Source organism: Thalia democratica, chromosome 5, assembly GCF_965202585.1.
Source record: "Thalia democratica chromosome 5, ktThaDemo2.hap1.1, whole genome shotgun sequence".
Classification (NCBI taxonomy): Eukaryota; Metazoa; Chordata; class Thaliacea; order Salpida; family Salpidae; genus Thalia; species Thalia democratica.
Window position 1 is genome coordinate 59872098 of NC_139169.1, and position 16865 is coordinate 59888962.

At 25.4% G+C, this 16865-nt stretch overlaps 1 protein-coding gene across 1 annotated transcript in view; it reads left to right on the forward strand.

Moving 5' to 3' along the window:
* Positions 1 to 8364: 8364 nt before the first annotated feature.
* Positions 8365 to 16865, forward strand: part of LOC145836689 (fibrocystin-L-like) — a 44803-nt gene continuing 36302 nt past the window's right edge. Inside the window, exons 1-11 of the mRNA XM_082944471.1 lie at positions 8365 to 8458; positions 9999 to 10073; positions 10227 to 10359; positions 11907 to 12015; positions 12324 to 12526; positions 12868 to 13052; positions 13790 to 13890; positions 14102 to 14273; positions 14575 to 14756; positions 16029 to 16188; positions 16610 to 16795. Coding sequence (XP_082800597.1) covers positions 8365 to 8458; positions 9999 to 10073; positions 10227 to 10359; positions 11907 to 12015; positions 12324 to 12526; positions 12868 to 13052; positions 13790 to 13890; positions 14102 to 14273; positions 14575 to 14756; positions 16029 to 16188; positions 16610 to 16795 — 1600 coding nt within the window. The remainder of the gene's footprint in view (positions 8459 to 9998; positions 10074 to 10226; positions 10360 to 11906; positions 12016 to 12323; positions 12527 to 12867; positions 13053 to 13789; positions 13891 to 14101; positions 14274 to 14574; positions 14757 to 16028; positions 16189 to 16609; positions 16796 to 16865) is intronic.

Below are 16865 nucleotides of genomic sequence, written 5' to 3' on the forward strand. Positions count from 1 at the left end.
CGGCCGGAACCGGAACCAGACTTTTTTTTCAAATTAGAATCTGGCCGGATCCGGATATCAGACCAAAATGGCAATATCCGGCCGGACCCGGATAGTGAGTCCGGTACATCACTAGCTTAAAGTGATCTACTTTATTATTAGGTAGTTTAAAACGATCGCGAGTTAGAAACTATCGGATCCTGTTATTGGATCAGTCTCAACTGCAAACCAACTGTTTTTCATAAGCGCTCAAAAAGTTTGGTCTAAGGACTTGGTGTACAAAGGAACCTTTCGGTTATTGAGTCGTACACAACATGCTTTTAAAGTTTTTACGAGCTATTACACATATGTTTTTTTTTATCATTTAAATCTTTAGTAATAAAACAATCAGTTAAACGAAATAAAAGAAAAAAAAAACTAAACGAAAATTAACTGAATTTTGTGTGTAAAAATGTACTTAAAAACTTGTTTAGTAACATAAGAACTAAAAAATAGGTATAACTTTAAGTCAACTTATAAAAGGAGATAAACAATACTTATAGCAAACATTTGAATACTTCAATGATAGGCTACAACCTCTTTAAAGAAGTTAAAAATGTAATACACTAAAATATCTTTATGTTCAATTTTATCAGTATTTTGTGCCAAAAGTGTTTTATTTTATTTAATAGTTTTAATTTAACAGTAAAAATAAATTTTACATTCGAATAGATAAATAAGCTACTGCATAATTTTTTTAATAACTTTAAAGAAGTGAATTCTACCATAACTAAACTTAACTTTTATAAATGAAAATAATAAGACAAGTAATGGTAAATTTTTGTTTCTGATAAGAAAAAAAAAAAAAACAATAATAATATTAATAACAACAAATTTCCTTCTGTTTTAAAATATAATTTTTTATATTTTGATTACTTGTTTAAGTCTAAAATTGCAATATCACAAAGTAAAATATATTTGTAAACATAAAAAAGAAGTTTTTTTTATTTATGTGATTTTATCAGAAAAAGAGATTTTTCAACGTAAGTTTGCTTGAAACAGTTATCTCTATTTACTTTTTAAATACTTATTTTTTTGTTAAAGTATATACATCTATAACTTTTTTTTTATACTGGCATGCTAAAGAAAACACAAAGTTTGTAAGTATTCTGAACTTTAATCAAAGAAGTAATCTTAAAAAAATATCTAAAGAATAATCAGATAGAAAATGCCGCAACCTGTACTAAACCACTGTTGTTGTAATCGAACAATTCAATTTTTGAACAAAAAAATGAATAGATAAAAAAGTTGCTTAAAAAATGATAAATACTTTAAATCCTTCAACAAAAGTAAATAGATGAGTAGCAATGATCACTAATGACCTTGTTAATCACTTTTTAATAGATAACTTTTAAGTTCATCTTGGAACTTTCCAAAATGACTTATACTTTTTAGATATAATGGTAGTTCAGTCCATAACTTACTTCCTTGGTAGGATAGCGATCATTGTAAAAAAACTTGTCTTCAAATCTAATATTAGAAAATAAAAGATAAGTTAAATAAAATTCAAAAGAGTTAGGTTTCTGAAAAACGCAAAAACTGCAACTAATCTTTACGCAATTTTGTTAAAGATTGAAAATAAAAACGTCTTTTGCATTTAATTGCATTACGGTATTGATGGTTTGTCAAATTTAAAGATTATGTCAGTAATTTTTTTCTATAAAAATTTTCGAGGCACTACTTAAAAACTAGTATCATCTTAACCTTTTCTTTATTTAAAACTTTAATTAGTATGGTTTCATCTTTATAGCAAATATTTTAAATAAAAATGTATATGTTTTCAACAATTTAAAACAGTTTGCTTTAAATGTTTTTCTGATTATCCCCTTACAGAGATGTTATTAAGGGGTAATAGGGATTTGTAAAGTAGATTAGTACAACAATCAAAAAACACTTATATTTTATTTACATAAACTAAACAACACAAAGATACAATTACATCACTTTATACTAGAACTACATTTAAACACAAATGATAAAACAATTATAATAAGTATCTTATAACTTAATCAAGAAAAAATCTTAAATTTAACATGTTTAAAATGCATCTTAACTTAAAGCACACCAATAACTGCCGAATGCTCTGCTGAAACTGCCGAAACTATCGAAACTGCGAGTAAATGCTAGTAAAATTCCGTTTTATAAGCACTGAAACAAATGTAACTCCAAACAATTAAAAAGGTTTTTTTTTCAATACTGGAAGCACGTCACGAAATCTGCGTAAAACAGTTTACAACATCCGTTTTTAAATAAATTTGGAAAAGCTTGTTTTGAGAATAACAAAAACTGATTTGGAAAAGCTTTTATTGTTACAAAAAATACCATATTTATTCACGATCTTTAAAATATTAAAATGAACTGTTAATTTCGTTACATGATCACAAATTTTAAATGATGTAAAAATATTCAACTCAAGTAAAGCAATTAAGAGCTACAATAGTAATCTAAGAACTGTGTTTACCATTTAAAATTTATGGAAAAGGTGTAACAATGTTTCTTAACAAAAATTTTGGTTAAAATACGTTTATTAGTACGACGTCGTATTGTTAAACGTTTTGTAACTTAACGTTTTGTTAATATTTTTGTTCACATTGGTATTTGAGCACTTTAACTTTGTCCAGTTAGAGACTTTTATAGTCTAAACAACGTGTCTCTTAAAAGTGATATCATTTTATATAAAAAAATTGTTGAACTTCTCGAAAACTATTAATGAAAAGTATGACAAAATAAGTTACTTTTCTTATATATTTTTTTATTAGTATAGCGTTACTACAGATATAAAAAATATATATAAACAGTTATGCATATTTTTGATACAAAGCTAACGTTATAGATGTTTCTGGTTTTTTATAAAGCTTTAGTTTTCAAAACTGAAACAAAATAAAATATTTAGGAACTTTCGGACTCAAGTAGTGTTTAATTTTAAAAACATAGGAATAAATTGATATACCTGAATAAAAGTTTTAACTTGTCAAAATATAATTTGAAAAATTAAAGAAAAAAAGATTTAAGCGGTTATTTGTATATCATTTCTAACTTTCATCATCATAACTCTTCAGAATAATTGTAGTTACATAGAATAAAAAACCTAACTAGATATATAAGCATATTGTTTTTTTAAATAAAATATATTTAAATCATAACTTCAGCTGCTTTTTTATAAATATATTTTATTTATAATTTGGAAAATACGATTTACCAACAGAATATAAAGTTAAGAATCTATTTAACTTTAGATATTAAGGTTTATTAAACATTATAAATAACTATCTTGTACCCATTTAAAAGTATATGAAGTTTTTTAAGTGTTGATTTTGGCTAAAAACTGGTTTAAATCTTTTTTAAAAACCATCAGCTTTTTTATACAAATTAAATTATCGAAAATAAATACTGTATACAGTACATATTATAATGGAGAATAGTTCATAAAATTGACGAATTAAAAAACATAGGAAATATTTCTAAAAATTTTTATCTAGAAAAAATGGAAGTCGTATTTTCAACACTTATCATAATCTTAATAAAAAGCAAGAACTATTTTTATCATAAGCTCGTTTAATAATTTTTTACTTGAATAATTTCTACAAATTATTAGTAATTATATTTTGATAAATTAACTTGCTTATTTTTTGATTATTTATTTGTCTAAATTTTATAAACTTCTATTTTTTAAACGTGTTTTGAAAGTTTTTTTTTTACCCTGTATACAGATGTATTATAAAAAAAACATTTTTGCTTCAACTACAAACAATATTATACTTAAAAATATTTTAAAGAGCATTATCAGTCATTATTATTCGCTAAACAACTTATTTATTACATCTGACAAATTTTATAGTTATAGTTGCCCTTTAATTCTCAAGATTGATAAAACCGTTAGATTAAAACATTTAGGCTCAATAAATTATTTGAGTATTTATTTGAAAAATATCAGAAGTCAATCATGGATCTTAAGAAACAATCAAAATATTAAAGTAGTAATTTATTTGTTTCTATCGCATGTAGCTGATGTTGTTATAAATAATTCTCTCAAATTAAACAAGCTAAAGTATATTTGTTGGGCTGCCGACTTATAATGTACTAACCGGTAGATTGTGTAAAAGAAAATAGCTAGTTAGGTTGCTTTACTTAATATTTTATTTAAACTTAAGCTAAAAAGTAAAGTGGAGGTTTGTTAAACAATTTTGGAATACTCTCTTTTTTGGGTATTTATGTAATGTAAAGTAGATTAAAACTTCATTAGATTTTACATTAAAAACTCAATTGTTAACTTTGTGCACAAAAATTAAAAATAAAATACACGACCTATTGAATAAAGCTAAATAAAATATTTTTTTTAGTTTTAATTATAAAACTACTACTTGAATAAAATATCTAAACTTCAATGGTAATTTAAAAAAAAAAAAAAACTAAAGCTTCTGATAATAACAAAACATATAGTTGTGTAGGTCACATCATTTTTTCATGTATGAATTGAGCTATAACAATGACTTAAAAAAACTGTAAGACTTAATAAGCAGTTTAAATGAAATAAAACTGCTCATAAACACAATTTTAGATTGTATTACACTTTACAAGTATTGTAGTTTATTGTCTGAATAGTCATTTAAACACGAGTCAAACAAGTTCTTTACCCCGTAAGCGCTTTTATTATTTCATCTCGTTTCTTAGATTCTCGTATCTCCTTTCTTAGATTACTGAGATAAAGTTCTAACGATGACTAGGATTTACTGAAAACATTACTAGAAGTAGCAAACGAGAATGGAATAAAGAGTAAATTTTACCTTGTCTAAGCACATTTTTGTACTGCTATTTAGTTTTTTTTTTAAGTTAAATATAAATATTATAGTTTGCTTTGTTAACTAGGTTTTTACTGTTTTTAAACTTAAGTTTTATGCTTTAATTGTATTTTAGAGAACATTTATAATTTCACTTGTGAGCTAAAACTACAGTCCACATGTTATTAAATTAACTTGAAAAGTAAATGAAACTTTAATCGGCAATTACTACACTTTTCATTATATGATTTAAAGTAATAAGTTAATACAATTTATAATTGGTTTTTTATTTGTTTATATTAAGTAAGGGTGTTCCTCTGTTTTAAATGTAATTATGACAACATTGGACATTATTATTTAACATAACATTGGATTAAAAAAAAATGGACTGTAAATTTATTCCTAATACGTTATTTTATTACAAAATTTCTAAGTTTATATCAAAGAAAAAAAAAGCTACTCATCTAAGGATTTGTTTAAAGTAAGTTATTTTAAGTATTTGAAAAAAAAAGAAAAACGTTAATAAAAACAAAAAATAAAACATCAACCGAAGAAGTAAAAATCTGCGTTATTTGATGAATTATAAGAAAACACTTCAGGTACTATTAAAAATAAAAACTAACCATTGAAAGACAAAAACTTTATAAGCAGAGTATCTTGACACGTTTGACATAAAACAAATTTTTATCAAATTTTATACGTTGTGTAAACGTATTATGAGTAGGGCATGTAAACTTCAGTTTATGAATAAATTATAAAATTTCAAGATAAACTAAGGCTTATTAAAAATTTTTTCATAAAACAAAGTTAAGTGTATATAAATATACTTATTTGGGAATGATACTTACTTCTGTTGTACACACAAAGTTATCTATTTATAACAACGTTTTAAGTTATAAAAAGTGTACAAAAACTGTTTATACGTTTTAAAATTTTAAACAAAATGTGCATTCCCAAAGGCATAAATGTTTTACATGTATCAGAATAAGTTTGCACCTACAGTTTTACAAACATATACGCACTATAAAAAATATAAAAGGTCAACTTAAAAATTATAAATTACATGTTGTAAAATAACACAATAGCTTTAACAAATTTTTGATAGCATTAACAAATTAAGTGTATTAATAAAGAAACTTAAACCCTAATAATTAAACGTGCAAAGAACTGTTCACTTCGTAATGTTCTTTGCGCAGCATTTAAAAATTATCAAGCCCGAAACAAGCACATTTTAATTAAATTATATAGGATTAATGATTTAGTTGTGAAAGTTTAAACAAAAAAAAAAGTAGACTACATGTGTACTTTAGTTTATTACCGACTTAAAAAAAACAAAAACAGTGTTACAGTGTTAGTTTGATTCATGGAGTTCTTATAAGATGATGTAAAGTATTTTTTATACTAAAAGATAAAAACCTCGCGTTTTGTATACATTTTTACTATAGGTAGTAATTGTTTGAAAAACATGCTTAAAATAAAATCTAACTTTTTTATAGGAAATCAAAGTATTCATCATAAAATGTATTTTTTAGAAATTAATTTTCGTCTACTTTAATAAGTTTTATTAAAAGTTATTTTAGATTTATAAAATTGAATAAAAATTCTCCGGTAAAAATCCGTAGGTTTTTTTATTTGGTTTTAGTGTGCAAATATAATAAGTATTATATAAAAACAAATTAGTTGAAGGTTATCTTATAAGTTTAAAACATATACTTAGTTTTCTAGTAAAATAAAACTTTAAAACGAACAAATTTTTTGCGAAAAGAAATAAAAGCAATAAATTTAAAAGGTCTTTATCCACTTATTTGCAAGCCGACAAAATTAAAACACAACAACATGTGTTTAGTTTCTACCTTTATGACCTGGTTAATAAAAACTACAAAAACATAAAATTTTGTTACGTAGCAAATTATACCCATAAATTGCATTAGTATCAATTATCGAAGGTGACCTTTCAATGGCAAATGCCGCGTTGCTATTTACAAATGAGGCAAACTTTACAAAACATGCTCAACAATGGCTTTCAACGGCGGCAATAAAAAACATTTCGATATCCTTTCCAACGTGGTAATGTGGCTACACCCTGATTTGGTGTAAATTACCGAATACCAGGTCTAAAATAGTGAACCTGGGTAAAATTCGTACAAAGTTTCTATTTTTGTATTTTTATAATGTTAAGCATGTTGTTTTTAATGGTGCAATGTTGCCGTGACTTGGCAGAAATAATTTAATTTGGTCAAATCCCATCTGTTTTAGATGAACTTAAAACAATTCATTTATTTCCCTAGAAAATATTGAAAATAGAATATTTTAGGTTTATGTTTAACTTTTTAGATGCGAGTAAAAAGGTATTGACTGACCAAAAAAAAAGGTTTTAAACCTAAACAAAAAATGTTTTATTAATAACCAAAAGGTCTTTTTGTAAATCTAGGTTTTTTCACCAATTTTTTGAGTTTCGATTTCCTTTTATTATTTATAAACTTTCAACTTAACAATACTGTAATCTTCAAAAATAACTGAATCTGTTATTTTTAATATAAAAGGTTTAATTAGCTACAAAAGTAGATTAAACTTATATTCATTAAACAGCTGATATTTTTTTTTTCATAGATCACTAAAATAACATGTATAAAAACTTTAATATTAATCACAGAAAACTTAATGATTAATATAATTAATTAAATAGTAAAGCTATTTATCATTTTCTAAACTCCTTCATTTTATATACAAGTCTAACTTTGCTATAATTACTATAACTATCTACGATATTTTAAAAAGTGAACAAAAAACAAATGGATATGTTAAAAACTAGTATATTTTTCCACTATATTATAATAAAATTTTATTAAAAATGTTCATACAAAACTTTATTTAGCTCGCTTAAATTAAGTTAATGTTTTGATTGTTTTTCGAAATACTTTTGAACCACTATAGGTAATTTAATATAACTTAGCAGTAAATATTCTATTTTTTAATTAAAATAAGTTTTAATCTTATAATTATTTTGTTTTTGAAATTTCGAAGGTTGACTAATCAAGTTGTTTGCGTTTCTTCATAAAATTAATTAATTGATAAATTGTGGTAATTAACTGTAATTAAAATTTTTGATAAAAATTTCATAAACAAAACCAGATGATAAGTTAATTTTATGTTTTTATATCGGATAAAGTAAAAAATTGATAAGATTAAAATATGAAAATTTTACTTATTTATTCAATCTTAATACACAAGTTACGTTAATTTTTGACATTTCGTTAAAACTAATCACGACGTGAGTATACGCTTCGATTTAAAACAAGAAGTCTTAATTACAAACAAAAGTTTAATGCCTAAAGTTAAATACGAATACCCTTTTAATTCTAAAAAAACAAATATACATGATGTTAATAAATATTAACGAAGACTTTAACAAGTTATGAAAATATTACTACAAAAAATGCAATAAAGCTGTAATGCTTGAGTAAGCATCATACTTGAGTGACTTCATCGAAAGTATATAAGGTTTCATCGTCGGATATTCCCGCACTTGTGTGTTTTCTGACACACATAGAATACTTAGATCATAAATATGGGTAAGACTTATGCCTCGCCCATTACAATGATTCTTGCTTGTTTCTTTTTCTTTGCAATGCTGGGAAGCTCACAAGAAGATGACTTTTCAGGTTTTATTAATACTTGTATATCCTTATCTAACAAAAACTAATGATGAGTTAAACATAGATCATGATAATATACTTTAGTCAGGGAATTGTATATCTCTATAAAAGCTTATAATAAAGTATTTCAATACAATGAAATTAATACCATTCATGAGATATTTTAAGTTATAATCATTAAAACTTATTCTTACTTCTTTAATATCGTAAATCGCGTATTCAATGATAATAAGCAAACTAAAAGTTTCAGTATTGTATACATTTATATAAAACTATGCTAAACTAGTTTTTTCGTACTGTGAAATTAATTTAAATAAATTAGTCTTCTTTAAGGATGCAATAGTTATTAAATATTTTGTCATCACCTAGCTAGGTAGTACCGACTAACAGATATACTTCTTTTAATACTTTCTTTGTTTGACTTTAAAAAACGTCTATGATAGAAGTTTACCATATAAAAGTGACATATGACAATTAATAAACATTTTAATATATTATTTAAAATTGTGCACACAAAAATTAAATACTAAACTTTTTATACTCTTAATTTAAAAGTTAAACATGTAGGGTTGAAAAAAATCATTTTAATATATTATTTAAAATTGTGCACACAAAAATTAAATACTAAACTTTTTATACTCTTAATTTAAAAGTTAAACATGTAGGGTTAAAAAAAATCGACCAGAAAGTTGATGAACTTAAGTTTTAATAGTGTATTTAACATGCTTTAAATATTAAAGTATGGAGAATAGCCATGAAATAAAAAAAAATGCTAGTAAAAGCTTAAATAACAAGATTAAAATCTTGTTTGAAATATCTTAAAATAGTAAGCAGGTGTTAACAAATCATTGGAAATTAAAATACTAATAAAATATTTTAAGTCAGTGGTGGTAACGGAATAATAAATTAAAAAAAAAATACAAGTTTTATTTGCTTAGTTTAACTTTATTTTATTTATTGAAACCTATCTTTGCATTGAAAATTGTACTTTTTTGAAATTTAAAACAAGAAATATAAGCTAAAAACGCTTTTTTATCCTAAACTTGAGTATTTAAGACCTTGGTAAAGTTTGATAGCTTATCAAAACTAATTTAAAAAAAAATTAAAAAGTATAGTATGGAAAGTTGTAATAAATATGAATGTAAGTTTATAAAGACGAATTAGCATAATGAAATATTGATTTTATTGTTAATGTAACATTAACTATGTACGAGTAAATGTTAAGATTTAAAATAAATTAAAGTTGTTTAAAATTACTTATAGAGCCTTCATGAAAGATGACATAGTTAATATTTTTGAATTAAATCAATTCAAGTCAAAAATCTTGTAAGAAAGTTAATTTCAGTTTTAGTTTCATTTTGTAAAAATTGTGAAAACAAACTGATAAATTAACTAATTAATATAGTTACACTTAGATGTGTAAACGGCATCAGTTAAACAAATAAAAATAGATTTAAATTGGGTTCAGTATTTTTTAAACAAAATTGTGTTGTTTATAAAGTTTCTGTTTTGTTCAAGCTATTTATAAAAATACTAAACTTTACAGAAATAAGCGTCGACAGAATAACTCCGAATGAAGGAGGTTCCGGAGGCGGTGTGAAGATAATTGCCTACGGAAAAAGTTTGTTTCTTGTAAAATACTTTATAATGTCAATTGAAATTTATATGTACTACAAGTCAAAAATAACAAAAATGGATTGTTTAAAAACTCATGTTCAAATAATAAACTTATAGTAAAAACTTAAATTCACGGTTTTTTCGTTTAAATTAAAAGATTTTGATGTTGAGTTGGACTGGGGATCGAAGTCACCTCGCACCAGGATGTTCCTCGTATCAGCCATCAGGGAGTACGAATGCGAGTTTCACCAGGCTGAGAGCGACGAGCAACAAGCTGTTTGCTACACAAAGTAATATGAATTTCTATTGACTGTTTTAGAAACATTTTATTAACATGAATTAAATTAAAAGCTAACGAGTTTAGATTTTGAACTACATTTTGGTTAAAAAAGTATAACGATGTACGATTTCGATCAAATAACACTAAAAAAATAGTCAAGTTGAAAGTTGTCTATGATCGAGATTTCTCCGCTACACAAACTATTTTTACGCAGCACATTTTAATAAAACAAGTATTTTATGACCTTAAGTATATTTGCACTAAGTAATTAAAAACAACCCGATTTATAATTTTTAACAAATTCGAAGTTTTCCTGAAAGTATTTGAAGTAACATATTGGAAACTATTTTATTAAGTAACTACGAAAATTAATAGTTTTTGGAATTTAACTTCTGATTTTTTTTTGTGTAATACGTAAAACTTTATATTTTTAGATACAAACACCAAAAAATTTGTTATATCTTTTTGAAATGAAACTTTATTAAGATATACACTATAGCTTTCTGAGACATTCAACAATTTATTAACTTAACGTAAGAAAAAAGAGTATGTGTTTTGAATAAATAAATAGTTTTAGCTAAAGCTACATCTAAAAAAGTTATATTGAAATTAATTTAACTGAAAAAACTATAAGCTTTTAAAAGTAGAAATCGGACTAAATTATTTTCTTAAACAATTTTAATGTTTTTGATTAACTTAAAATAAAATTTTTATAGGTAAAACAATGCAGAAATTAATTAAAACAAAAATATTAATATAGAAAATTAATAAAAAAAAAAACATGCACACAAAAATAGATTAAACTTCTCGGTATAAATATTCCGTTGAAATAGTAATGCTTTTTTTCGGATAATATCGAACCATGGCTTGGTTAATCCTGAGAAATAGTGTTTGATTTTATAAGATTAAATAAATACGTGTTTTTATCGCGATTTTTAGCGATATACACACATTTAAAAACCTATATGTCCAAACAGTACTCACAAAGTTTTTTAAAGTTTTTTAAATTGGTTTTATAATTTTAGTTTCCGTATGTTTTTGCGCACAACTTTCCAGTCTATTTTAAGTTTAGGAAAACCTTATTAAGTGGATTAAAACGTACGTACCTTTGACCTTTAAAGGTTGTAGACAGTAAAAGCAGCTTAATTATACTTTAATTTATATTTAAGCTAATCAACACACAAATATTTTAATTTAACCGATATTTAAAATAAATTCAATTAGCGTGAAAATCTGTTATAAAAACTTTCTTATAAAATTATTAAAAAAACATATGGTATTAAAGTATTAAAAATCTACTTTATGTAGTAAAAAATAGTTTCATGTCCACTAACTATTAATGTTCTTTACTTTTAAATTAAATAAACGGCTTTAAACTTTCAATATTAAATTTTTAAGCGTATCAAACATAGTTTATTAAAAGTAACGATAAATAAACTAATAGTCTAACTAGTAACAAAAACTGTTTATTTTGAACCAATTCAAAACAAAAAGATAACCAGTAAAACCTAAACATTTTAGATGTGAACCCTTAGTTATAATTAATATTTTTTAAAGACCGATGGCGAGAGACCATTATTTCATGCAAATGGAAGTAAACGGAGTGAGATTGGAAAACAAACAACTTTGTAAAAAAAGATGGAACCATGTTGATTGTAGATTTATTGTTAGTTTGTTAAAATAATGTCGATATATAATGCTGTTTATAAACTATTAGATTCTAAAAATTACCCAAAAATTAAGTTTAAGCTTTTTAGTATTGTACCAAAAGTTTAAAAATATCTATTTTAGCATCTTATAACACATCAGAAATAACGCTATTTTATTAAAGTATTTTTCAAAGCAAATTAATAATGTCTATAGTTTTTATTTAAAACTTTATAACCACAACTACTTTTTTTGAAACCAACGTTATTCGCTTTCTTTTAAGTTTAAGTAGCATGTGTCAGTTTAACTTCATTGTGCCAATGTTAGGTAAGAGACGATCAGTCACCGACAATAGAAGCGCTTACGTCACAATCACTGACACCACACTCAGTTATACAGATCAACGGGACGATATTCACCGACATAATCGCTTCATCAAATGCAACAGCAACTAATGGCAACAATGCCACTCTCAACAGGGTCTACCTCACCTCCGGAGACTGCAACTTGTACAAAGATGTTGATGAACTGTTAGTTGTTCTTTAAACTAAAACATTAAGCAAAAACATTTTTAAAGACGGTTTTTTTATTTTTCGTGGTTTAAAAACTTCCTTTTTATATAACAATTATATCTAGTCAGTTAGGTTAAAGCGTGAGTAGTATACAACAGTTAATATTTAGTTTTAACAGTACATGTTTTGATGAATAAAACTTCTAAAGCAAACATAAAAGAATTTATATGCTTTTTGTAACAAAGTAAAACAAAAACCTTGTTTTTTACATGATTGAAAAAAAATTGTTGTCTAATTTTGTTCATCTTTCTATATAAACTATTTAAAAACTTTAAATTGAAAAAAATACTTCAACTTAGGTACGGTTTAAAGTTGGAGAATGAAACGACAGACGAGGGGACGATCAGATGCAAGGTAATGAGTTCTTACGTTGGAAACCAGAACGCTTCTTTCATAGTGGAAGGACTCGGAAGGTCTGTACCGAACAAGGCTATCAAGCATGTGAGCGCAGACAACAAAATTTACATGTTTCAAACTTATGCCGGTATGTTTCACTTTAAATAGCTTATCATTTTATAGGTTAAAGTATATAAAAACAAGCAGGTTTAGTTTGGTTTAACTTTTTAAATTACAAAAATGAAAATAAATTTAAAAAAACAAAAATAAAAATGAAAAACAAAATTATTTAATTACAAAAATAACTTAAACAAAATTATTTTTTTTTATGTTTTCAAATGACTAGTATTAAAAGTTTTTTAATGAAAATATTTTAGTTTCTAAACTTGTTTTTTTTTAATATATATTAATTAAAAACGAACAATACCATTTTCTTTTTATATTAAAAGTGTTTTTACTACGCATAAGCCATTTTAGTAAACGTTCAACACTCACCTTAGTTTATTTCGAAAAAAAAAATAATGCTGCATATTACAAACCAAAATTACAAAAAAAATTAAACAAGGTGTGATCTATCAATATTATTTTACATTCTGCAATTTATACTATCTAACTGAAAAGGTCAACAAAACCGCTCGTAAATAACTTAATAAAATCTGAACCGTTTTGCAAATGTAAGTTTTTAGAACCAAAAACTTGTGTTTTTTTTTTATTTAAGTTTTTTTTTTTGACTTATTCTAAATTAAGTTTACTAATTTTCTTAAACTAGTTTCGTAAGGTTATTTAGTTAGTCCCTAATTAATTTATGGTTCAAAAATAAAACTACATTTTATTTAAATAGTAACTAAACTAAAGTTTACACATAATAACTTATTTATGAAACAGAGGTCAGCAAGGTTGAGCCAAATGCTGGTAGCATCGTCGGAGGAACGAAGCTGACTATAACCGGAAAGTTTTTCGATGACAAATCAGGAATAAAAGCGAAAGTTTGTTCATAGCTAAAATTTACAAATAAAAGAATTACTGCCTTTGTAAAAATATGTCAAATTTTAAACTAGTGCTGAACAAGTACTCATTTACAAAACTGTGTTAAATTTTTTAATTTGATTAATTTTTTATTTTAGTGTTTATTTTTTATTTTTTTTTAATTTTAGCTTTAATTTTTAAACTTCATTTTATACTTCAACCTCATTACAGGTGTTAGTAGGAGGGGAAGAGTGCGAGGTGGAATCCGTGGATGACCAGAAGATAATCTGCAGATCTCCCTCCAAACCTGCATCCAACGAGACCCTCCACATGGGAGGAAGAGGAGTGTTGATTGAAGAATTGACGTCTGAAACCGCAATGTACAACGATACCGATTCACCAGGTTTTAAACAGTAAATTTTTATGGAGATAGCGTAATAGGGCTTTAAATCTTAAAGCAAGGTTCGTTAGAAAATAAAAGCTACTTCGTTCTTACTGAGTTCAATGAAACTAGTTACAATTATTTAACTTTTCATGGCTGATAAGCTTTTTAATTAACTATTTAAGACTTTTTAAGGCTTATTATACGGTTTAATGAAACAAAGTTCAAAGCAATTCTTTAGATAACAGCTACTAAAACTTTACTTAAAAAGATTTCTTAAAATTTTTAAAACATGAATGAAAAACATGAAAAATTTTAACAGACTACCACCAGTATCATTCTGATCAGATCAAGCTGTGCCACGGTTCCAACTCCAGCAACGTTCACAAGACAAGGGCATCCGGGTTTTTCCGACCCACGACCACGTCCAACTACACATTCTACTTCCACTCCACACAAGATTGCGCCTCCTGCAAGCTTCACATGGACACTGGATCCGGCCTTGTTGGTTGAAGTTTATTGAAATAAATATAAAAGCTAAATTTATACGAGTGAATTTTTTTTTTATAGTATATTAGTGGTAAGTGAAGTTTTATAATTAACAAAACGACAAAGTTGTACATAGCTCGTTTGAAAAAAAAAATATTTTACAAGAATCAATGCGCTGTCACGTATTTGAAGTTTTGTACAATCTTAGTTTTATTATAGCGAAATTGTTTTAAATCATTTGTTTTATGCAGTTCAAAGCGATTTTAAATAATAGTTATTTACTGTTAATTTTAAACATGTAACAAAAGATTTTGCATAGATATAAAAAAAAAAATTACCGCTATTAAAAGGTTATGTGATTAAAGTAAGAAACAACAGTTTTCTTTTTTAATAATAAGTTTTTTTCGAGATGTAGAAAATAGTAAATATTTTTAAAGGCCTTGTACTACGAAGTATGGTATTTGTTTCTGAGTATGTTTTATGGTATAGGCAGTTTTTAAATCAAAGTTTCCGAAAAATAGTTTTCTTATTTTAGAACTTAAATACAATACTTTTTCTGTAATAGTCAACAGTTATTTATATTTAAAAACTAACTAATTTAGAGCTAAGTTATACAATTAAAATTATATTACTAAATAAGTAAAAAAAGTTTATAACTGGTATAGCCATATGACTTTAAATTGAAAAATATATCTTAAAATACGTACAAAAACTTATCAAGTACGCTGCACGTAACTTAATATATAAAAAGATGACTGCACTTTTTCGGTTTACTTATAATTAATTCTTTTGAGCACAAAATAGCCGCATAGTATTCAAAAAGACTTACTAAGTTAAAATTAATAAAATACAAAATGTTACGAAAGTTAAAAACTTTTTAATATAAAACTTAATAATTGAAAAAAAAAGTTCTTCATTAATTGTAATATTTAGTCGATATGACTTTATTTTTGTATTGTAAAATGAATTGAAACCAAAAAACTGTTGTATCAGACTGCTAATTGTCTTTAAACCTTTCAAAAGATCTTAAAACTTTTTTTTATTTTGCTAGTAAAATCAGGCTACTTCATAAAACTTTGAAATATCATTTTGCTTTTATAATACTTCAAAAGCAAAATAAAAACTCACAAAAAAAAAGTCAAAAAAATCACAACACATAAATAGTTAGCAGAATTAGGCAATTTCAGGTATCGTTATATTGTTAATATATCATTACTGCTCTTTTAAATTACAGCTTTTTAAATTAACAATATTTAAAAAAAAATTTTAAGATAATGTTTTATACAGGAACAAATAACTCAAAAACAAGACAAATCAGCACCAGTTGAGCTGCAGGAAGGTACTGGTTATTACTTCATAGCGAGCGCCTTGCCTGAAGGAGAATGTAACGAGAAAATTGAATTGAGGGCAAATGTTGACCACACTGTATTCACCTCTGAACAACTCGGTAGGAATTATGTTTGAATTTTTTATTGTTTTCGGTTGATATAAGATTATAAAACTATGAACAACATAGTTTAAGATTGTTTTATTTTTTGAATTAAAAAAAAACTTTATGACAAAAAAGAGCTTTTTTTACGTGCTATTTTAGAGAAAATATTCAGTTTAAACTTCAAGTAAGGTAGACATTTTTATTTTTCAGCATAAATGTTTAGAATCAAATCAAACTTATAAAATATAAATATGTCTTTCTAAGTTTTGTTCATGTTATACTGTGTATAAACTTATAGGTAAGTAAAAAAAGTAAAATAAATTATTGAAAACATTTAGAGTGAAGTAGTTTACCAAATTTGTTGCATCATTTTAACACGTAAACATAAGCTAAATATTTATTAATTTCCATTATGTTTATTCAATTTTTTCATCAGACGCATCTCAGAAGGACGTCAACACATTTCACATGACGTCAACGGTGACGGACGAGGTGCAGACGATGGAATTGAAGACGTGGCAGGTGCTGGCGTCCAGGGAATCTTCCATCAAGCTGTTATTCAGGTGCGGGGACACGTGCGCCAACAAGTTCTTCTGGCTGAGCATCGGTGGAAGGACCACAAGTAATTTGTTGATGATTTTAAGTAATGTTTATTTGATTTTTTGGGCGTTAAGATGGCAACAAATGTGGTT